The sequence below is a fragment of the Sorex araneus genome, chromosome 5 (assembly GCF_027595985.1).
Source record: "Sorex araneus isolate mSorAra2 chromosome 5, mSorAra2.pri, whole genome shotgun sequence".
In the NCBI taxonomy this organism is placed as follows: domain Eukaryota; kingdom Metazoa; phylum Chordata; class Mammalia; order Eulipotyphla; family Soricidae; genus Sorex; species Sorex araneus.
The window spans coordinates 155,897,192-155,921,256 of NC_073306.1; the positions used below are offsets into that span (position 1 = coordinate 155,897,192).

Here is a 24,065-nt window from a genome sequence, read left to right on the forward strand (position 1 = left end):
GAAGACCTGGAATACCTGAATAGACCCATCAATGTTAAGGAAATTGAAACTGTAATCAAAAACCTCCCCAAAAACAAAAGCCCAGGCCCAGATGGTTTCACTGGCGAATTCTTCCAAACATTTAAAGAAGACCTATTGCCTGTTTTCCTCAAACTTTTCCAGGAAATTGAAAAAACAGGAACTCTCCCAAACAGTTTCTATGAAGCACATATCTCCCTAATACCAAAAGCAAACAAAGACACCACTAAGAAAGAAAATTACAGACCAATTTCCCTGATGAACACCGATGCGAAGATCCTCAACAAAATACTAGCAAATAGGATCCAACAACTCATCAAAAAGATCATACATCACGACCAAGTGGGATTCATCCCAGGGATGCAAGAATGGTTTAACATTCGGAAATCAATCAACATAATCCAGCATATCAACAAAAGTAAAGACAAAAACCATATGATCATATCAATAGATGCAGAGAAAGCATTTGACAAGATCCAACATCCTTTCATGATGAAAACCCTCGCCAAAATGGGGTTTGGAGGAACTTTCCTCAAGATAGTCGAAGCCATCTATCACAAGCCTACGGCAAGCATTATCCTCAACGGGGAAAAACTAAGGGCCTTTCCTCTGAGATCGGGCACAAGACAAGGATGCCCACTCTCACCAGTCCTCTTCAATATAGTACTGGAAGTACTTGCGATAGCTATTAGACAAGAAAAAGATATTAAGGGCATCCAGATAGGAAGGGAAGAAATCAAACTCTCACTATTTGCAGACGACATGATACTATATCTAGAGAAGCCTAAAACCTCTACTAAGAAACTCTTAGAAACAATAGACTTATACAGTAAAGTTGCAGGCTACAAAATCAATACCCAAAAATCCATGGCCTTCATATATGCAAACAATGAGGCAGAGGAAAGGGACATGAAAAAAGCAATCCCATTCACAATCATGCCCCAGAAAATCAAGTACCTCGGAATCAGCTTAACCAAGGAAGTAAAAGACCTTTACAAAGAAAACTACAAAACGCTACTCCATGAAATCAAAGAGGACATGAGGAAATGGAAACATATCCCCTGCTCGTGGATAGGGAGAATCAATGTTGTCAAAATGGCAATACTCCCTAAAGCATTATACAGATTCAATGCGATCCCTTTAAGTATACCCATGACATTCTTCAAAGAAATGGATCAAGCAATCCTAAAATTCATATGGAATAACAAACGTCCAAGGATAGCTAAAACAATTCTTGGGAAAAAGATGATGGGAGGCATCACCCTCCCCAACCTCAATCTTTACTACAAAGCAGTAACAATTAAAACAGCATGGTACTGGAACAAAGGCAGAGCCGTAGACCAATGGAACAGGGTGGAATATCCCTACACACAACCCCAAATGTATGATCATCTAATCTTTGATAAGGGAGCAAGAGATGTGAAGTGGAGCAAGGAAAGCCTCTTTAACAAATGGTGCTGGCACAACTGGACAACCACATGCAAAAAAATGGGTTTAGACCTTGACCTGACACCATGCACAAAAGTCAGATCAAAATGGATTAAACACCTCAACATTAGACCACAAACCATAAGGTACATTGAAGACAAGGTCGGCGAAACCCTCCACGATATTGAAGATAAAGGTATCTTCAAAGGTGACACGGAACTAAGCAATCTAGTAAAAACAGAGATAAACAAATGGGACTACATTAAACTAAAAAGCTTCTGCACCGCAAGAGATACAGTGACCAGAATCCAAAGACTATCCACAGAATGGGAAAGGATATTTACACAATACCCATCAGATAAGGGGTTGATATCAATGGTATATAAAGCACTGGTTGAACTCTACAAGAAGAAAACATCCAACCCCATCAAAAAATGGGGCGAAGAAATGAACAGAAACTTTACCAAGGAAGAAATACGAATGGCCAAAAGGCACATGAAAAAGTGCTCTGCATCACTAATCATCAGAGAGATGCAGATCAAAACAACCATGAGATACCACCTCACACCACAGAGACTGGCACACATCCAAAAGAACAAAAGCAACCGCTGTTGGAGAGGATGTGGGGAGAAAGGGACCCTTCTACACTGCTGGTGGGAATGCCGGCTAGTTCAGCCCTTTTGGAAAACAGTATGGACGATTCTCAGAAAACTAGAGGTTGAGCTCCCATTTGACCCAGCAATACCACTGCTGGGAATATATCCCAGAGAGGCAAAAAAGTACAATCGAAACAACATCTGCACATGTATGTTCATCGCAGCACTGTTTACAATAGCCAGAATCTGGAAAAAACCCGAATGCCCCAAAACGGATGACTGGTTGAGGAAACTTTGGTACATCTATACAATGGAATACTATGCAGCTGTTAGAAAAAAGGAGGTCAAGAATTTTGTAGTTAAGTGGATGGGCATGAAAAGTTTCATGCTGAGTGAAATGAGTCAGAAAGAGAGAGACAGACATAGAAAGACTGCACTCATCTATGGTATATAGAATATCAGAGTGGGAGACTAATACCCAAGAACCGTAGAAATAAGTACCAGGAGGTTGACCCCATGGCTTCGCGGCTGGCCTCACGTTCCGGGGAAAGGGCAACTCAGAGAAGCGATCACCAACTACATTGTAGTTGAAGGCCATGTGGGGGAAGGGAGTTGCGGGCTGAATGAGGGCTAGAGACTGAGCACAGCGGCCACTCAACACCTTTATTGCAAACCACAACAGCTAATTAGAGAGAGAGAACAGAAGGGAATGCCTTGCCACAGTGGCAGGGTGGGGTGGGGGGGAGGTGGGAGTGGGGAGGGTGGGAGGGACACTGGGTTTACGGGTGGTGGAGAATGGGCACTGGTGAAGGGATGGGTTCCCGAACTTTGTATGAGGGAAGTATAAGCACAAAAGTGTATAAATCTGTAACTGTACCCTCACGGTGATTCTCTAATTAAAAATAAATAAATTATAAAAAAAAATCATACAATAACAAATATATTTAAAAAAAAAAGAAAAAGGAACTGATCACAAAGTAAAATCTTGTAGAAAAATAACCTAAACTCTTGGTGGAAGGAATTAACCATTTAAGAACAAATTAGATGAAACAGAAAATAGAAAAAGTATTAGAAAAATTTAAGAAATGAACAGTTGGTGTTGAAACTTTAAATACAAACCCTTAGCTAGACTAAAACAAAACATAAGCCAGTAGTAAAAGAGAGGACATTATAATTGATGCCATAGGAAAAAGAAAGAAAACTTGTGAGAGGCATCTAGAAGTAATTTCCTATCAATATACTGGATAACCTAGAAAAATTGATTCATTTTTAGAAATTTAGAGCTTACAGACTGTAATGTGAATAAATAAGAAGTATAGACATATTTGTGATCTGGATATTGAATCAGAAACTGCAGCAAGAAAAATCCAGGACTAAATTACTTTCATTGGTTAATTCTGCCAAATAATGATAATTTAAAAAAAAAAAACAACCTAACACAGTCTTTCTAAATGCTCCAAAATTTTAAAGAGGAAAAAATACTTCCAAACAAATGTGTGAGTTCATTACCCTGCTATGAAAGGCAGATAAAAATTTATCTCAAGAAAAGGAAACTGGACATTCCAGATAAATATGCCAGCAAAAATTCTCAAAAAAGTATTTGTAAGCACATTTAAAGGATTATCTACCATGAAGAAGAGAAATTCATCTTTTTTTCCCTGTTTCTGTTATTTGCTTTTGGGCCACATCTGGCAGTGTTCATGGCTTATTCCTGGCTCTGCATTCAAGAATTACTCCTGGCAGGGCTCAGGGAACCGTAGGAGTTGCCAGAAATCAACCAAGGTTGGCTATATGCAAGGCAAGCGCCCTACCAGCTGTACTGTTGTTCTGGCCTCAAAAGTGGAATTTATTTTTTGGATACAAATATGGCTCAACATATGAAAATAAATCAATGTGATAGATCACATTAACAATAAAGGATTAAACAATAAAGGATTACCATGATAAGGGGCTGGAGAGACAGTGAAGGGTACAATCCCTGGCATACCGTATGGTATCCTGACCCCACCAGGAATAAAGCCCTGAGCACAGCCAGGTGTGGCCCCAAACAAGCCCCCCAAAACAACAACAACAACAACAATTTGCACTATTAGAAAACACAAATAAACCTTCAGGATATTAGACTCTTTAGCTTTCATAGACTGACAAAAGCTGCATGATTACATTTACATGGGCAGACATAGACATTTGGAATGACAGGCTAAGAGGGGAGTTGTCGGACCTTGGATTGGAAGGTAAAATGGGAGGCTACCAATATGGAAACCAATATAGTTTCAGTCAAAATGAATATATTCTAGAGATGTTGGGGCTGGAGTGATAGCACAACGGGTAGGGCATTTGCCTTGCATGTGGCCAACCCAGGTTCCATTCCCAGCATCCTATATCATCCCCTTGTTAAGTTGAAAGAAATTATACTGGGTTAAAGCCTACTCTTGACCTTTGTAACCTCGCTTTGTTCTGCTTCTGTAACCATGCTTATGCCCCCAAACTGTATATTACAATGTACTATGCCTGGATCCTGTCACTTACATCCTGACATCTGCCTGTCGGTTGGGTTGGAATTCAATGTGCCTAACAGATAGGGACCCGCTCACAGAAGGAGTTGCTGAAAACAAGGAGCCCAGATAGTGACTCCATTCCCAAGGCCTAGCAGATAGTGACTCCGGCCCAGCAGATGGTGACTCCGGCCCAGCAGATAGTAACTCCGGACAAACCCCAGGTAGCGACTCCGCCCCTGATGCAGAGCCCAGATAGACTCCTGATGCAGGACAAGGAGATTGAAAGAATGTCTTCGGACACACGAATTCTAAGATAGTGGCTCTGGACGAGGCTACGTGACAAACGTGACTGACCCAGAGGACTCAAGCCCTATAAAAAGGCTGCCCTAGCTAGCACAAATTGCTGCATCTACTAGGGGTGCAGCCCCAGCATGTTGGTCTGAATAAACTTTTGTCTTGCAAGACTGGCCCGTCTCTGCTTCTTGCGGCTCCGGACCCAACACCCTGAGCACCTCCTGGAGTAATTCCTGAGTGCAGAGCCAGGAGTACCCCTGTGTGTCACCAGGTGTGACCCAAAAAGGAAAAAAAAAAGATGTTATACAGTGTTGCATCAACATTCAATAATAATTCTTTGTGCACCTAAAAATTGTGAGGAAAGATACTATGTCGGTATTCCCTTGACAATAAGAATGAAATATTTTTAAAAGGGCTAAAATTTAAAACCTACAAAACCACTAAATCAAAATTTCCCACTAAAAGTTTCAATTCCTTTCAGTGGGTCTAAAGTCAAGCAATATTTTTAAAAACAACAAGGACTTACCTCAAAACTCACAGCTCCGTTGTGGTCTGTATCAAAAGCGTTGAACAGAAAATGTGCATATGTTGTAGAGTCTGAAATGTTGGGAAGCAAATGATCGTTAATTTTTTCCATATCCTTTTCAGAAACTTTTATTATATTTCCTTTAACTTGTGCTCCCTTTCCAGAAGCCTCCTTCTTTGTGTAGGTGATTTTAAATGTCAGATTCACAGGAATGAGTTACCAACACAAAGACCATTGATGAGAGACATTCTCCTACATTCTCCTGCATCTCTGTTGAAATGCTCTTGACCTCTGGGGTACTGCTGCAGAAATGTTACTGTCACAAATGACAACAAAGTGTGTGTGGAGACTGAGAGGGCTGTGGGGATTGTTTCATGATTGTTGGAGACTCTGTAGAAACGGAATAAAAAACACTACTAATAATTAGACAAGGATGAATTGCTATGAGTAGTGTGTTGATAGTTCAATAATTTTACAACTCAGGTATGAAAGCTCAGAGAGATAAAGAAATTTGCCCTAAGTCATGTAGATGGTAAAAAGTAGGGCGACCTAAATAATTTGTGTTTCTGAACAGTAAAGAGAGACCAAAGCCAGTGATGCTGACTGATAAAGGAGGGAAGGCGGGGGTCTGGTCAGGGTCTGTGGCTAAGTTCCAAGGAAACTTGTTTGGTCCTAAAGGTCACCAATTCTCTGCACTGGGGATCCCTGATCAGCCAGGCTGTCCTTTTTTTTTTTTTTTTTTTTTTGCTTTTTTTGGGTCTCACCCAGCGATGCTCAGGGGTTACTCCTGGCTCTGCACTCAGGAATTACTCCTGGTGGTGCTTGGGGGACCATATGGGATGCCAGGGATCGAACCCGGGTCGGCCGCATGCAAGGCAAACGCCCTACCCGCTGTGCTATCGCTCAGGCCCCCAGGCTGTCCTTGACCTGACGGGCTCTGTGATGCTAAACATTCCAGACCCAGCTCTGTTCCCAAAGCCTTCCCATGACACTGGCCATTTGAGCACTCTGAAACCTGATCCTATTCCAGGCTTTGCTTCCTGCAGGGTCTTTACCCTGTATTTTCTCCTTACTTCCTCTTCTGCTTCTCCTGTGTTGCCTTAATCTCTCAGCTTCCTGCCTTTTGATATTAAAATTACAGATTCTTTCTTATTGTTTCATTTTCCTAATACACTGTTTTCATTTTTAAGTGCTCTTCTGTACTTGCCCTTGATCAAATTTACCCGATTATTTTAAATGTTTCGTCTCAGGGGTTTTAGCCTTTTATCTTAACCTTTTTATATTAAAAAAGTAACCTTTTTGCCTATTGGTTCTAGTCTTTTTTATCTTTTGTGTAAAATCTTATCTATGTCTATTTTATAAGTTTTAACCTTTATTTTTATTGGGATTTAAGGAGACCTTGGTTCACCTATTATGAATCACTCTTTAAAGACAGTCAAAAAACTAAGTTAGAGTAGCAAGAGGGAGAAATTGACCTCTTCAAATGAGGGATCAGAGGTCATGTAAACTTGTCCCAAGTCCTAATTGCTCATGGCCATTACCTTGTCCTGAGTTCTTCACCCCATTGGCCACTGCTATTAAATGCCACACATTCCCTGAGATGATTATATAATCAGTTTCCACAAAAGTAGTGACATTTCCTTTCACCTCTTACCTTTGATACATTATCAGGATCCAATTTTAAATACATGAGTTATTGATGCCATTCTCAATAAACTAAACAGGTAACATAATTGGTTCTAAATAACATTTAAAATAGTTATGAGAAGAGTAAATGCCCACCTTGCATCATGGGCTGTGGGTAAATTTCTTTCGAATCACACCGGGGTTTAATTGCAAGAGGTGTTCACAGACTTCTAGAAAGTTCCAGCATAGGGTAATTAAGACCTGGCTATCTATTTTTATCTGCAAAGTTGTTTTGCTCTCAGTGGTACTTTTCCCCAGATTTCTTGAACTCTTTAATGTTCTTTGGAGATAAAAGTTGACAGGTGGTAATGTTAAATGTATTTTGAGTCAAAAACAAAAAGAAGAGATCTTGCTAATTTTATAATGAGCTTCATTAAGCAGGTCTCTTGTTACCTTATTTATATAGTCAGGGTAAATTTCTCTACCTTAGCAAGAAGAACTTCACTATGAAGTCCCAGAATAAGCAATGTTAGCATTTATTTAAAACTCAAAAAAAAATTACCAACCAAACAAATACTCCAAACCTAAGATAAAGTAAGCACATAATATAATATACTACTCAAATAGGGTTACTCAAGCTTTAATGTGGGACAGGAAGGACATATACTATTAAAACTTGTGCTTATATAGTACTATAGTACATATTATATCTTCTTCCATTAAACATATCTGGCCCCCTTCTTATTTTTTTTTTTTTTGAAGTCAAGCCAGTTTCCTAACTTAGACCTTCCCGAGAGCAGTCATTACTGGTGTAATAGAATCAGACCACCCAAATTTGAATTTCACCTCTTCCAAATATTGATTAAATAATGTAGAGCAAGTTGTTTAGCCCCTTTGTGACTCAGTTTCTTCTGATCTTAGAGTGTTCATTGCATCATAATGAAAAGATGAAGAGGGTTAATAATAGTCCAATGATTATATTAAAAATCAATAAATATTAACCATTTTTTATTCACATATAAGTTACTTTTATTCCAATCATACTAAAAAAAGAGGATCATTTTCAAACATATATACACATTTTCACAAAGTTCCTGTATTTAATGAGATCTCTATTTTATAACTGAGTGGATTATGATTCAATGGAACTTCAAGTTCAATGAAGATTAGTAAAATTACATCATAAAATGCACACTGAGTATTCTGATGGAGTTTATTCTGGAAGGCATTTAGAGATAGAAAACATTTGTAAAGGAGCAGAGTCATGTTATGGGCTAGTTTTAATTGGGTGAAAAGAAGGATCTGAGACACTGGAAAAGTCTTGTGGGCACAAAACTAGATACTACAAGGAAAGGGAAAACCATCTACAAAAGTTAGTTTCTAGGTCTGATTTTTTTTTCCAACTGTATTCTCCTTAAATATTCGATAACTATTTGCTAAATTTGCTAAATTCATGGCCAGTTTCTGGATTTTAGATTTTAGTATAGTTAGGACTCAAAAGATTTAATGCTTCTCTTCTCTCCAGTGTGATTCGTGCTCTGCTTTGTTCTGCATCAAGAAAAGTGTCTGAGTTAAGAATATCAGATTGGGGGCTGGAGAGATAGCACAGTGGGTAGGGCGTTTGCCTTGCACGCGGCCGACCCGGGTTCGAATCCCAGCATCCCATATGGTCCCCTGAGCATGACCAGGGGTAATTCCGGAGTGCAAAGCCAGGAGTAACCCTTTGCATTGCCAGGTGTGACCCAAAAAGCAAAAAAAAAAAAAAAAAAAAAGAATATCAGATTGCTCTGTTGCTGATAAATTAACTTGTGGAGTTGAAAATTACAGGTAGAAAATGTATAGTTATGGATGTGATTTATGGATTCTTAGAATAAATTGGGATTTTAGATATTTTTCATCTATTTATCTATGTGTATTAAAAAGGTAGAAAGAAAGATGCCAGTATTTTAAGTGACTTTTCCAAGATCATGCAGCTAGTTATGGGTAGAGAAGTATGACTTCAAGACATTCCTATAACAACTTTAAAAATAAAGGATGTTAGACTAGAAAGAAAGCTGAGGATACTTTGTGTTACATTTCATAGGTGGTATATAACTAATATTGTTCCTCATTTTATAGCAGACTAACCAGAGAAGAAAAAAGCTACTGGAACCTTACACCTTGGTGGTTGCAGTTTATCAACAGTGCAGAACTCTTGATATACTCTAGTATCCTTAAGTCAATTATCTCCAAACCCTAATGAGGATGCTAACTACTCCTTTTATTAAAAACTATAAAATCAGACATTTCAAGATATCAGAATTAATAATTTTGATTATCATGTTCCAAATCCATAGATTGAAATCACTCTGGATAATTTCTTTCTTCCTACCCAAATTTCTGTTCCCATTTACATTCCAGCAAAAGCTTACTGCATTTGGATGTAAAATTCATGGGACCATGCTCTGGGGAAGCAGATTTGTATACATGAATAGTAGTTTCTGTCCAATAGCTTCTCTATAAATTATCCAAAAATTCTTAGAATATTGCCCAAGAATAAGAATACTCAATGGACAGAGATTTTTGTTTTCTTTTTACAAATTTATGTATTTATGTCCATAGAACATGACCTAGCCCCTCTATGGCTTAAATTCAGTGGCTTCTCAACCAAAATTTGTTGATTTAAATACTTCTGATTAGTTTATTCATTTACCACTTTAATAACTGTACATCAGATACTTGGTATAGTCAAAGTAACTGCAAATTTCCTACAATACAAGCAAGCCAGCCAGGAAGCTGCAACTTACATGAGCTTTTAAAATTATTAGTGTGCTAAGAGCTCCCATATTCTGATTGCATGTGGAGTGAAAAAAAAAACAGCAACCCAGTATTGCTGTAAGTATACAGATAACAGCATCAACAAGCCATTTCTTTTGGCTTTGGTAGGCATGCTTTATTCCCTATAAACAAAGAAGCTTCTGTTCAATCTTTTTGTGCTGACATCTGGAACACTAAACAAGTTGTGCTTGGTAAAGCATCTTGCTAAGCAGTAGAGAAAACAAAAGCACTTGTCACAATACAGCCCTGCATGGGGTTCTGTAGATAAGACAATGCATTTTCCTGGAGGGAATGGTGTGATGTTATGATTTATGAATCAATCATTGTTACTGGCCATAATGCAAGAAACTTGTTGCTTTCAGACCATAAACCTTAAAAAAAAAAAACAACTTCATTGAAGTGTAAAGCCATAACATGAGTTTGCCTACTATGGAAGATTCTTCCTAGAGATATTTTCCTTTTCTACCAGCACTGCAAGAGATAGCTTGCATGCATGATATAAATTTTTAAAATTGCAAGTCATCATTCGTTAAAATAGTTCCTTTCCTTCAGCAATGCTTGGTACTTTTAGATTTATGCATTCAATTAATATGAATAATCCAAGAATTTTTCAGAGAACAAAAATGATTTTTCCCTCAAATCCCTTTGGAGTTTTCTAACAAGAATCCTTTGTAAAGGATTGTGCTTAAGGAAAATGTTCTTCAGTACCAAATGTTATTTTTCTAATAAAGATTCATTTTTTTAAAAGGTAGAACTATACCCAACTTGCAGCCTGTTGCACCTTTAATTTTAGATAATTAAAGACTAATTTGAAGATGTCATGTATCACAGGATATATTGGCAGGATTTAGAAATCTAGTAAATGTTATTTTTATTTTAAAACCCCATAGTTATAAGATGATTTGGAAATATATAAAATAACCGAATAATGTTCCAAATTGTTCATTTACGTAGCAATGGTCTCATTGAATTCCTGGTGTCAAGTATTATGACCAGTGACCTGTATGTGGACAGTTATTAATGTATTGGGCAGTGGGGACATATTCGTCCATGATATATCCAAGTACATGTAATAATGGGTCACCTTGTGTTTTCTCAGAATTCTGTTTTGTGTCTTTTTTAAAAAATTTGTCTTTTTGGGTCACATCTGGCAATCCTCAGGGTTTACTACTGGCTAGCACTCAGGAACTACTCCTGACATGCAAGGGGGACCATTGGGATGCCGGGGATCAAACCCTGGTTGACCACGTGCAAGGCAAATGCCCTCTCCACTGCACTATCATTCAAGCCCCTTGTTTTGTGTCTTAAAAGATCATCTTTAATAGAAGTTCCCAAATTTGAGAACCCATCTGTGAAATTTTCTTTAATTCACTGAAATTTCAAAACCCAAATGGATTGAAAACTTAAAGAGAATCTATTTTTTTGGGGATACTAGAAATGTAATAATTAATTTTGATATTCCCAAAGTGCCTTTTGCAGTGATTACTACATCGCAATGTTAAAGTCACCATTGATTCATGCATGGGTGTTCTCATTTATGTTGTATTTACCAAATACTACCCGTCAATCACTGTTCCAGGACCTATGTATACATTAGTGAATAAACCAGACAGAAACCTCTCTTCTCTTAGGGATGACACTTTAGTGAGGAAATAAATAATAAGCAGCAAATAAAACACAGGCAAATGATATGTTAGTAGTTTGTCTTGAATGCTATGAGAAACTTAAGGATTTGCAAGGGCAAAGGGGATATATAAGGAATTCTAGTTTAGGAAGATGAACCTGCCTGAAGAAAGGAAGAAAGGTGGTGTAATATCCAAATGTATCGGGGCAATTTCAAATAGAGTGAAGAGCATGTTCAAAACCCCAGAGGCAGCAGTATAACTGAGACTTTGGTGGAATAACTATAATGCTGGTGTGATTGGAACATCAAGAATCAAGGTGGAGAGTGGATAAGTATTACCTACAAGATGACCACATCTTGTAGGTAATACTGGTAATGATTGATGAGATGCAATTTTTTGAACAGAGAAATGACAATCTGGTTTACATTTTAATAGGCTCAGTCTGGCTCAAGTTTAGAACAAACCATAGTGGGGAAGCAAGAAGGAGGTCTAGAACTACAAAGATAATTGTTTCAATTATTTTAGCATCCAGTGATGGTGATATCTGTTGGATATTAGCCCTAAGTGTTTTAGGCTTCATCAGTGAATTGTCCCTTTCTTCCTCCCAGCAAAGCTTACAGTGCTCTTGTGAGCATCCCTAATCCCCCGAGTTTGTCTTTAATCTTTCCTTTGTGTTTTATACCTCATTGTCACTTTTCCCCAAGTCCATCTTGGTTTTCTGGTAATTCTGGATTTTTGTGCTTGCAGTGAATTACTTGCTTTTCTATTTCCACTATAGTTTTTCATATTTTACTAAAGAGAAACATTCATTGCTTAAACACAGAGACCTTAATGCTATGCCCCTAATATTTGGGAATTGATTGACTCTGAAATATATCTACTTCTGTGCATAATTACTTGGTCATAATTACTTGACTCAGGCTTCAGTTGCTAGCACCCCAAAAGGGAGGTCCCACCCTGGGACTGGGATGAACCTGGTGAGTGGCAAAGCTACCTCAACATCGAAATGGGACATTCTAGAAAGCATAAATGCATGATGTTGATGCAAGCCATTATGATTTAAGAGACAGGACCCCCAGAGGGAAAAAATAGCTGAACTGGCCTGAGGGTTTAGTCTGGGATTTATGGTAAAAGTCTTGCTTGTTCACAGAGCCCAGAGAACTAAGTTTTGGGATCTTTATTTCTTACTGTGTTTATCCAAATGACTGCAAGTATTGGTAAGAAGTAGAATTAATTGACTAACTGTTTGACTTAATTGTTTGATATATATGATAAGAAGGAAGGAGAAAGGCAATCTAGATATCCCTGGGGACAAAGCATCTCCTTGAGTTTATCTCCCCCAGAGAATTGCCTCTGGTGGAATGTTTAACCTCTGTAAATCATGGACATATAGTCTAAACCTCTGACCCCTTCAGATGTCCTCTAAGTATGTCAGCGGCTCCATACTAAACGGGCCATTTCCACCATCAGGCTGTGGTCCCCGTCTCTCTGTCTCTCTGCTGGGGAGGCTTGGGGAGAATGGGAGGTGACTTTACGTCACTCAGTGTACTATTCAATAGTCAGGATTCCTTAGATGTGAGGCAAGGCTACCTGGAGCCAAAATACACTGTGTTCAGGTTCCCACTCTGTTCTCACTACAAAGAATCTGTGTTCTCATATTCAAATAAAAGCAGACTACGTTATACATTGCATGGGAGTTTGGGGCCATACCAGGTTGTACTCAGGGGCTTTTACCAGCTCTGTGCTCAGGATTGAGTGGCCTCTGGTGAGTACTAGGAGACCACTCAGTACTGAGGCTAAGTCTAGGGCTGGCTTCATATTAGTAAGGCGCTTTACCTCCTGGTATAGCTCTCTTGCCCTTTAAACTACGAATTTTTATTTGAGCAGTTAGAAATTGCAGAAGAAGGATGTTTACCTGAAAGGAAATTCAGCAGAAGACAGGCTAAACAAGCTCATACCAAAATAGAAGCCTATGCTAACTCATCACCAACTTTTCTCCTGATTAAACAAACAAAGAAGAAATTGGTTTTAGGGCTATCCTCAGCAGTGCTCAGAGCTTTCTTCTGGCTCTTTATTTATGGTCCAGAGGATGCTGGGAATTAAACCCAGGTCGGTCACATGCAAGATAAACCCCTACCTCTGCACTACCTCTCCAACTCCCCCCTTATTTTAATACCTAAAATCACACGGAGAAATGGAGATTTAACATGCCAGTGAGACACTGGGTGCATGTGGAAGTATGTTCTGTGCACCCGGCTAATGTTCCCAATGATTCATTCAGCTTCCCATCCCTACATGCGTACATGTTTCTCCTCCCTCTGTGCCATTGTTTGAGAGCCAGCTAAGCAGCATCCTGTCCTTCATGCTTGTCCATGAGCTTGCCTGAGTCTGTCCTTGGCCTCGTGTCAATTTCCGTTTATCCCAAGTTCTAGCACAGTGAGGAGTTAGAGAAAGAGAGATGACAGAAAGAACGCCCGCCCAGGGAAGGGACAGGAAAATCTAGGTTCTGACCCAGATCTGCTACACTTTGGATCAGTGACCCTGAGAAAACAGCTTGACTTTGCAGAGTCCCAGATCTCACATCTGAAAATTGAGGATAATTATATTCATCCTAATTTAGAGAGTTGGGAAAGGCAGATGAGACCTATATACTACATAAGTTTGAATTTTGTTGAACAAGGGCCTAAGGCAACAGAAATACTACACATTTGTTGTAAACCAGAGTGCATGCTGAGCTATTTGATCCCTTGCAATGAGTTAGTTCACTTTACAATATAGTTTCCGGACTTGCCTGCAAATCTTTTTCATGAGGATTAAAAATGTGCAGCCAGGAAGCTATAACCCAAATCAAGACTGCAAGAATAATTCTAACAGAGATTCTCTTAACTAGTCCATGTCTGTACTCACCTCCCTGTGGAAAGAACTGCGAGTAAATCTCTTTGAAGGTTTCTTCATTAACAACTCCGCTGGGGCATTCCTACGAAGAAGTGGTAGAAAAACAATATGAGCAAAGTGTTTCTAAAACTGAGTTTTGTTTCCAAAATTTGAAACAAAACTGTTTATCCTGTAAAGCTGCACCAACCTCACCCTGCCTGCCTCACACTTCATCCATTATTACAAAGAGAATAAAGGCACCCTATAAAGTTTTCAGTTCCAGTTCTCAGAAAAAGAAAACGCAAATGCATATGCAAAACAGTTGGCATAGAGATATTAAAAGGGTCTGACACATATGAAAAAAGATACCATAAAAATCCCTGCTGGGGGCTGGAGAGATAGTAAAGCAGGTAGAGTGTTTACCTTGCATGTAGCCAACCTGGGTTCATCCTAGCTGGTCTACCAAGCACCACCAGGAGTGATTCCTGAGCACTGAATTAGGAGCAAGGTCTTAGCATTGCTGGGTGTTTATCATTAATAAGGGAAGAGAAAATTAGGTGTTTTCCATACAGCAAGTATGCTGCAAAATGTTTACACATGGTCTTTGCTGAATCTTGGGGCTACATCCTTTGGAGGTTTGTTGGACCCACAAAATCTTTACCTTGGTGAGAAAGTGAGGGTGTCCTACTTGAGTTTAAAGAGGCCCTTAAAGTTGAATAATGAATAAGAATTCAATTCCTACTAACTAGTTACAAGTGTGCAATGACTTAAACTTTAAGAAATGAACTTTTATTTTTCACTGTTGTGGCTGAGGTCGCACAATGACAATAATGTCAAATTGATGGTCGTTGTATTCTGTTACTTCAACTCAACCACCAAAGCACCCTCGATTTTCCACCAGCGTCTTTAAGTGAGTCAGGATTTCGAGAACTTCTCCATGTCTGGAGAGAAGGGTCTGAGAATCAGCAGCCCTGGGTGTACTGACTCGCCACCTTGGTTCCCCGTAGAGTTATATAAGACATGGAAGCTTTGAGGCCTAGGAAACTAGAGGGCAGACCTTCTAGGGCGAGAATATGGGCTTGCGATCACTGCGTAGGGCCCCTCGGGACAACTCACAAAGGCCAATGGGTCAGGGTGGCTCAAGTGCTTGGACTCAGCAGTAGGATTCTGCCAAGGCAATATGGGGCAACCTTAGAATCTTGTGCATGCTGGGCTTATGCCCCACCCTGTGAGCCATATCCCTGCATCCCTGAGCCTGGCATCTTTTTTATTTTATTTTATTTTATTTTATTCTTTTACTTTTGCAGACTGGAGTGATAGCACAGCGGGTAGTGTGTTTGCCTTGCATGCGGCTGAACCAGGTTCGATTCCTCCATACCTTTCAGAGAGCCTGGCAAGCTACCGAGAGTATCCTGCCCATATAGCAGAGCCTGGCAAGCTACCTGTGGCGTATTTGATATGCCAAAAACAGTACCACAAGTCTCACAATGAAGACATTACTGGTGTCCGCTCGAGCAAATCAATGAACAACGGGACAACAGTGCTACAGTGCTACTTTGGGGGTCACACCTGGCAATGCTCAGGGGTTACTCCTGGCACCATTTTTTAAAAATTGAGAAATTATATGGAATTTTCAGCAAGCTCTTGAACCTTGCTGAGAAAATGAGGCCCGAGGAAGCTAACCATAGAGCAGTGTGAGTGCATACACTATCCAGGTGTTGCAGTTGCAAGAACAGTAGCTCTGAGGCAGAGGAGAGTTATGGCTGCAGCAACTTCAAACTCAATCATCCAACCTGAGGTCACAGGAGATGCTCAAGAGACACTGAAGCTGGGAATGAGAAGCCCTGTCTGGTTCTTACACGAGCATCTCTTTAACAGCTCTGTCTCACCTGGGGTCTCTTGGCTTCAGTTGTCACAGCACCACCCCCCACCCCCCCATGCTACTTGGCATCTCTCCAGGATTCATGGGCACAGAGTCCGGGTCTGCCTACTTTCTTTTTCTTTTTTTTTTCTTTTTTTTTTTTTTGCTTTTTGGGTTACACCCGGTGATGCACAGGGGTTACTCCTGGCTCTGTGCTCAGGAATTACTCCTGGCGGTGCTCAGGGCACCATGTGGGATGCTGGGAATCGAACCTGGTTTGGCTTCGTGCAAGGCAAACACCCTACCCGCTGTGCTATCGCTCCAGTCCCATGCCTACTTTCTTGACTTTCAACCTAGCAAGAAAATTTTGTGAACTTTAACTGTGAGACTGTGGGATCTTCCAACATCATGCATGATGGCCTTGTAAGTTTCTCTGACTCCTTAATATCCTGGTCCTTCCAGGAAGACACTTCCTTTAGCAATCTGGTCTTTATTCTATTTGCCCACAGCTGTAACATGCTTCACAGGAGGGCATTTCTATCTTCTTATTGTTAGTTTTAAGAGTAGAACTCCGATACATAAGCTAAACTTTGAACCGCAGTTTCAATGTGAATATGTATTCACAGAGATGGGCAACCTATAGTTCTCCCATTTGATCCTAAAAGTAATTGAATGTGGATCTACTGCCAGGCAGGGAGGTAGAACTGGAGGTTTCAGGGAAAAATTGATAATTAGTGGGTGAGCTGGGTTGCAGGCTTGGGATAACAAGATGTTTTGGTTTTGATAAATGTTGTGGAAGCAATAATAGCCCCAAGGATCTAAGAAGACTAGAACAACAGCAACAACAAAAAATCCACCCCAAAATCAAACAAACCATAAAGTTAATTTTATCTGTCAACTTGCCTAGGCCATGAGACCTATGCAAATGATCAAACATAACTCTGGAAGTTTCTTCCAGGGTGTTTTTGAAGAGATTAATGTTTAAAGAAAGACAAATACTGAATAATTTTATTCAGAGGTGTATAGAAAGAAACAAAGCAAGAGAATGAACAGTGTGTAATGAAATTAAAAAAACCTTAGACTATAGAACTGAGATTGTTAAGTGTGTTTTGTAGGGCTGAGTGGATTGAAAGGGTCCCGTGGACTGCAGTGAAGGGATATTAGCACTTTGATGATGACTGTGGGGTACTAACACGGAACCCCTGAAGTGTGCCAACATTCCACTCTTGTAGAACAGTGTTGCCTCAATAAAAACAGATGGATGAGTCAGTAGACTCTGAGTATATTAAGTTTCCCTCCATACTGTGGCTGGACCAAATGTAATCCGTGGAAAGCCTAGATTGAACAAAAGATTGACCCTCCCCAAACAAAAAGGAACTCTCTATCATAAAGCCTTTGAACTTAATTCTCAGCCACGGTTCTTCTGGTTCCTGAACTAAAGGCCAATGGGCTTCCTCTTCAATCTCAGTTCTTCCCAATTCTACAACAAACTGCCTTCAAATTTGAACTTTATTTTTTTTCAGTGTTTCTTCTTCCTGACCCTTTTCTGTCCAAATCCATAATATCTAGATCTAGTGACAAAAAATCCCATGAGTTGATTCCTTAAAATAAAGTTCTTTCTGTTTATAAGCTCATGACATGGTTGTGCTTCTCTGGAGAATCCTGAATAATATATCCACAAATGGATCATCTGTGACTTCAAATAGGAAAGAAGAGGGCACTTAGAGAATTAATCCCACAATAGTTTTTGCTAGATTCATCATCTACTTTTGGATGGTTTTGTAGATAGATCAGATAACTCCTGTCGGCAGCAACAGCAGCAATTTTAAGAATAAATAAGCATTTTGTAGCTGGAAACTCTCACACATAGCAATTGTGATTTATGGCTATTTATAGCTGAACCATCTGCTTGGGGTGGGAAGAAGAGAGCAGGGAGATGGCTCGCTGCCACCAGGTGCTGAATTTGTCCAAGGTCATAGCTGGAAATATGCCTCTGAGATGCAATGATTCTAGCAAGAGATGAAGATGGGAAGTGAAGGGACAGCTGTCCACAGCAAGATGGTTGGCTGGCTTTGATTTCTAACTACAGTTGGAGCAGCTTCAAAAGCAAGTCTGAGGCCCTGCCCTAGGGGACCTATATCTAAGTAGGAAAACAAAACAGGATAAAAATCTCAATCCCGAGAGTGATGATCTTTTATGTGTGCTAATTATTTCCTATATGAAATATTGCAGTTTACTGCATTCGGATGAAATGTAGTAACCTCATTCTGTATGTTTTAGTCTTTAGCACCTACGAAGGAGGACAAAAGATAAACTCTCACCTTTTAATAAATTATTTGGTAAGGTGGTTTGTTCACAAAGGTGGCTTCCCTAAATTTCATTCCAGAGTGAGTTTGGATAGGCTGTGAGTACGGCAAATGTATATCAACAACGTGGCAGTATCCACTATACTAACTCTTGCTGCTGTCACAAACACACTTCACAACTGGTAATAGTTTGAAAAGTCTAGAGTCTACCTTGTGTGCATCTAACCTTCTTGGGTGATGCACTAATAGTGTCTGCATCTCCTGTGAGTCACTGAGAGACAGAGACTAATTGAAAGTTGGCCACGTTTGTGTATTCTCTAAACATCCCATGACTGTTTCATCCACAAGGAGGAGAAAGAACCTTGAGGAGTCTTGAGTATATGGTGCTTAGAGCAGGAACACTGAGGAGTGTGCATATCTGGTGTTTAGAATCCGGTCTTGTGTGGTGCACATCATTGCAGATTCACTGTATATGTCCCCCTCAAACAATGAGGAAAAGCTCATGCACTCAGGGAGAAGACAAAAGCTCCCATCTGGTGAATGGTTGGCAATTGGAGCTTCTTGGGACAAAAATTAATGCAAATCGGGTAACAGCCAGTTTAGCAAAAAGAAAGGAGCTCTAAAAAAGTTGTAGACAGAAGGGAGCAGTAAGAAGGAAACAGTAACTAGGAAGATTTAAAAAAAGAGTTGATTATTGCGAGATTTCTTTCCTTAGGGTATGGTGGGGATCTAATAGGCTGGTGACCTAACTAGAGCTAGTCAGTTGCTTCTGATGGACTCATTTGGTATTATACATCAGGGGGAACTAACGCTGTAATTCAGCCTTGTTTGGTAAGATGAGACTTAGCGTAAATGACTCCATTTTGGTTGTTTTGTTTTAACAGATGCCGAATCTCTCTCTCTCTCTCTCTCTCTCTCTCTCTCTCTCTCTCTCTCTCTCTCTGTCTGTCTCTCTCTCTCTCTCCCCTCTACAAATGACCAAATTAATTTAGAGAAAAATTACCCACATTCCCATAATTAGAGCAGGGAAGAAAATAGTCTATTTCTCACAGAATCAGGAAGTAGAGCATTAAAGCAGCTTTAGAGATAATCCAGTTTAATGCCATCCTTGAGCTTAAAAGGTTCAGGAATTGCCCATGAGCCACAAGGTGTGTTTCTGAGCTTTTCTCTGAGCCTGAGTTTTCTGAGGTCTAAAGTGATGAGTTAATCTCACAAATGCTTCTGTCTGTAAAATGGTTTATATACTCTGTTAGGTGGTATTTAGGGTAATCTAGTAAAACACTTATGCTCCTATGCTCTGGGTTTAAATAGAAGACCTGGATTAAAACTATGCTGTGTGATTTTAAAACTATATCCTTTCAGGCACATTGCTTAATTGGAGTTTCATTGTTTTCACAGCAACAAGGGGATAACTATTAATCTCAAAAGGTTGTTTTGAGAATTGGTAAGATAATGTATGTTGTTATTACCTTGACCTCCTTCGCCCATTTTACTTGCTCATTAAACATTAGCTGTTTAGCATAAGAGCAATAATCCAGAATTTGGCAAGCCAGTCTCCATCACACAGGACAAATTGCTCTAATATCCATGTGGCTATACCAGGGTTAAATTAAATTCATCATATTGGGTGAGCCCAGTAGAGCGCTCTTTGGATATAATTCAATGGGTGTTATGAGGCATATATGAGTTATGCCTCCTACTCTAGCATTATAAATTGAATCTACTCTATCTAATACTTTCAGAGTTTACTCTCAAAGGCAGGGGAATAACTGTGATTGTAAATGACAGCGGGGAAGAATAAAGGCCACCATACTGGAAATAAATGTCAGTAGACACCCAGGAGCCTTTTATTCATTTATTTCAAGGAACATTTTCCCTAGTAATGCTTAGCTGATTGTATAAGAAATTCAGTAGTTCATGAAACACGTGAAGAAAGTGCTTTGAAGAGAGATCTGTGTTCACATAGGAAACTGCTAAATTATTTTTGAGGTGCATCATGACTTTTATATTTTACCTTATAAAAAGTCTTTCAATATTTATTCGAAATCTTTCAGAGATCTGGTAGAATGCTTTAGAAATAGCTATCAGAATATGCAAGTAAATACATTTTCTTAATATTTGCCCAGTCTGCCAGAAACAGTCTCCCATTTTCTTAAATGACCCTGTTCTGGACTATATCACCAACTCAGGTTCAAAACTTTTATTGACCATTTAGAGATACCTCTTCAGATATAAATGAAAAATCATGGTAACAATATATCAGGGGAATAAACAAAAGGATTAAAAGTGTTTTTGAAAAGAAATAAATATGTTTTGGAAATAATTGGTTCTTTGAGGTTCTTTTATGACATTGATATCATCAATAACTTAAACAATTATGTAATTCATCAGCTTCCATCTCCACCTCTGTTGATAAGGTTATATCTGCCATTTTTTGTAAAGTGCTTTAACTCAAAATCCTTGGGTTTCTACCAACAGAAACTTCATGGTATCTATTTTGGGTTAATATCTGTCCATTTAGTTATTCTTACTGACAAGAGAAGTAGACTTTCACCTTTTTGATAAAAATATTGTGGGCAAAGCTATAGAAAGAAAATATTAATACTGAGCACTGGGCACTCAAATAGGAGAAGAAAAGAAGGAGATTCATATCACTCCCCTTATAAAATGAGAATTTATTCCCCTGGCAAAATAGATGCCAGGTAACTTGGCTGTCCTTAGAGGAAGTTACTTTCTTGAGGGGCTGGAGTGATTATACAATGGGTAGAGAATTTGCCTTGCATGCGGCTGACCTGGGTTTGATCCCTGGCACCACTAAAGTAATTCCTGAGTATGGAGCCAGGAGTAACACCTGAGCTTCAATGGATGTGACACAAAAAGCAGACAAAGATAAATGGAGGCATTTACTTTATAAAATAGAATAATTCAGATTCTATACTTAAAGTGGACTATGCACAAGTTTATAAAAATAAGCTAGCAAGCATTCACAACATTTTGAAGACAATGCAACTGTAACCTGTGAACTACATAAACAAGGAATAGCTGAGTTGGTTGAGGCCAGGAAACCAGAATTTTATGTGTCTAGTCTTTTGAACTAGTTTTCAATCAGTCCCTTTGTTTTCTGAACACAGAGGCAGAAAGGGTTTCTGGGACCCTGAAGGCAAATGTTCCCAATGAATACAAAGCAGAATCGACACTGGGACACTCTGACTTATAAAAAAAAAAGTCTATACTTGGTATTTATCCTAATTTCTGGCAAAGAGCTTCTAAAATTCTTAGAATTTCCTAAATGGCAAGAGAAAAACAAAGGCATCTCGTGTTTCAGGAGGTGGGTTGGGAGCAGGGCAGAGAACCATGTGATGAGGGGACTGGGATGCTGAAGATGAAGATTTAGACACTCATGGCTCAGTAATGATTCCTCCATCCAAACCCAAAAGGATAAAATTCAGAGAGCTTCCGGGTTGAACAGAGCAGAAGTTAGAGGGAAGAAGAGCACAAGAAGACACCAAAACACATTTTCCTTCTGCCTGCCTTGCCCCGTTCCTGATTCTCTTTATTATAATAAGTAGGTAACCTAGTGAGATGGACACAGGTTATCTGAGTTTGATTTTCCAATATCATTAAACTGAAGAGAGTTGACTGTATAAAGCTCTGATTTATCGCCAGGTGGTCAGAATCACAGGTACCCCAAATCCTGGGTGTGTGATTGTCATTAAACATAGGGAGTGGTCTTAACCTTTGCAAGTTGTCACTGTCTCCACTCTTTCCAGGTAGATAGCATCAGTTGAATTGTAGGGCTCCCCACTGGTGTCAAGAATTGCTTGGTGTTGCAAGGAACCATATTTTGCTCCTATCAGAACTGTGATCAGAATCTTTGTAGACAAGGCATTGGGTTTTATAGCATTTTATTGGTGATAACAGACATGCCAAAGCTCTCTTTTCTCCCTGAAGCAACAACCAGCAGAGAGATGGTGGCTGCCCCATGAGTAGGAATTTTTGCAGACATCAGCACATAAAGGTCTCTGCTGACCAGACAGGCATAACGAGCAGGAATGAGAAATCTATGCCTTAGCATTTGTAGCCACTGTGATTTTGCTATTGACTAATATTCTGACAGTCATGTCAGGGAAGGATAAAAACAATTCTTCTCATGTACAGTGCCTAAGTAGTTTTACTGTATACATGTTGAAGGAATATATGGAATTCATCTGAGAATGCAATTGTCTGCATAAAACATGAACACATTTGTTTAAGAAAATTTAATCATAAACCATGAAGCTCTTATTTTGTGTATGTGTTCTACTGTTTATTTTTTGCCCTTTTTCAAAATCAGAATTTAAAATGACTTGCCAATTTTCAAGTCAGTTACACATAGACACTATTCAATTACTATAGATAAATTCTGGTATCTGAGTGTCCCCCCAATCCACCTACCCACCCTGCCAACCCATAAGGGTTAGCATAATAATTTTTTCTTGGTTACATGCTATCAATATATCCTATAACTTTTGATATGTATTTGATATTTGGGAAAAATAGATTTTATTTTCTACATTTATAAAATAGGAGCTTATTAAACAGTTTTTGTATACTATTTTAAAGCCAACAAAACCTTATATCTTTTGGATTTTCTTTTATTATCTACCATTCATGAGCTGATTGAATTGTTAAAACATAACACCTGAGTCCCTTCCACAAAGATGCCTTTCACAAGACAGATGAAGCGAATTTTCCCATACTATAGAGTTGATGGATGGGAGGTTTCATTCACAGAGACCTATAATCAGAAAGTATGACTGTCTTTACATATTATTCCACCCCGCTTCATACCTGATCCAATTGGGAAAGCATAGTTTCTTTCAAATCAAATTTCCACTTCTCCATTCCCTCATTTGGAATGGGGCTTGCTCTGAAAAGTCACTCTCTTAGCATGACAAGAAAGATGTCCCTAGCATTCTACAATTCGAGGATCTCCACCACGTAAATGGTGTCCTGCCCTACTCAAACGTCTAGTATTACTAGATGTTGTGGACTTTCTGCTCCTTTAAATCTGGGTAAATGCCTGGAAGGCAGGGATCAATCTTTACGGAGCCCTGAGATGATTAGAAAAGAGTGTATTAATAATGTTGATTCTGGAATGATACTCCACCAGTTTTTTTTAAGAGGTTGAAAATAGGGGTCAGAGAGATAATACAGAGGGGGCTTTGCACACATCTGACTCATGTTTGATCCCTGGCATCCCATTTGGGCCTTGAAGCCCACCGGGGGTGATTCTTGAGTGCAGAGTCAGGAGTAAGGTCTGAGCACAATGGGTGTACTCCACCCCCCAAAAACATTAGAAATCAACCTGTCCTGACAGATTTTGTGAAAAAACAGGTGTGAGATTTTAGAGCTCAGTGTATTTCAAAGCCGGTGACTCTTTTATTCTGCCTACCCACTTATCAGCGCCCTGTGTTGTGCTTTTGGGAACCCCCTCCTCTCTCATACATGCCTGTCCCGGCTACTACCAGAGACAGCCCACAGTTATGAAGAATGTTGGGTTCGAGCTTGTCCCTGGCAGAGTCAGAGTTTTGTCTAATATGTCCCTGGAACTGAA

At 39.4% G+C, this 24,065-nt stretch overlaps 1 protein-coding gene across 4 annotated transcripts in view; it reads right to left on the minus strand.

Moving 5' to 3' along the window:
- KCNIP4 (potassium voltage-gated channel interacting protein 4) overlaps nucleotides 1–24,065 on the minus strand; it is a 540,146-nt gene that overhangs the window by 20,330 nt on the left and 495,751 nt on the right. For all 4 annotated transcript variants that reach the window (XM_004616544.2, XM_004616543.2, XM_055139126.1 and 1 more), the window contains exons 3-4: nucleotides 14,336–14,405; nucleotides 5,361–5,431 (exon numbers count right to left, since the gene is read on the minus strand). In XM_004616544.2, coding sequence (XP_004616601.1) covers nucleotides 5,361–5,431; nucleotides 14,336–14,405 — 141 coding nt within the window. The remainder of the gene's footprint in view (nucleotides 1–5,360; nucleotides 5,432–14,335; nucleotides 14,406–24,065) is intronic.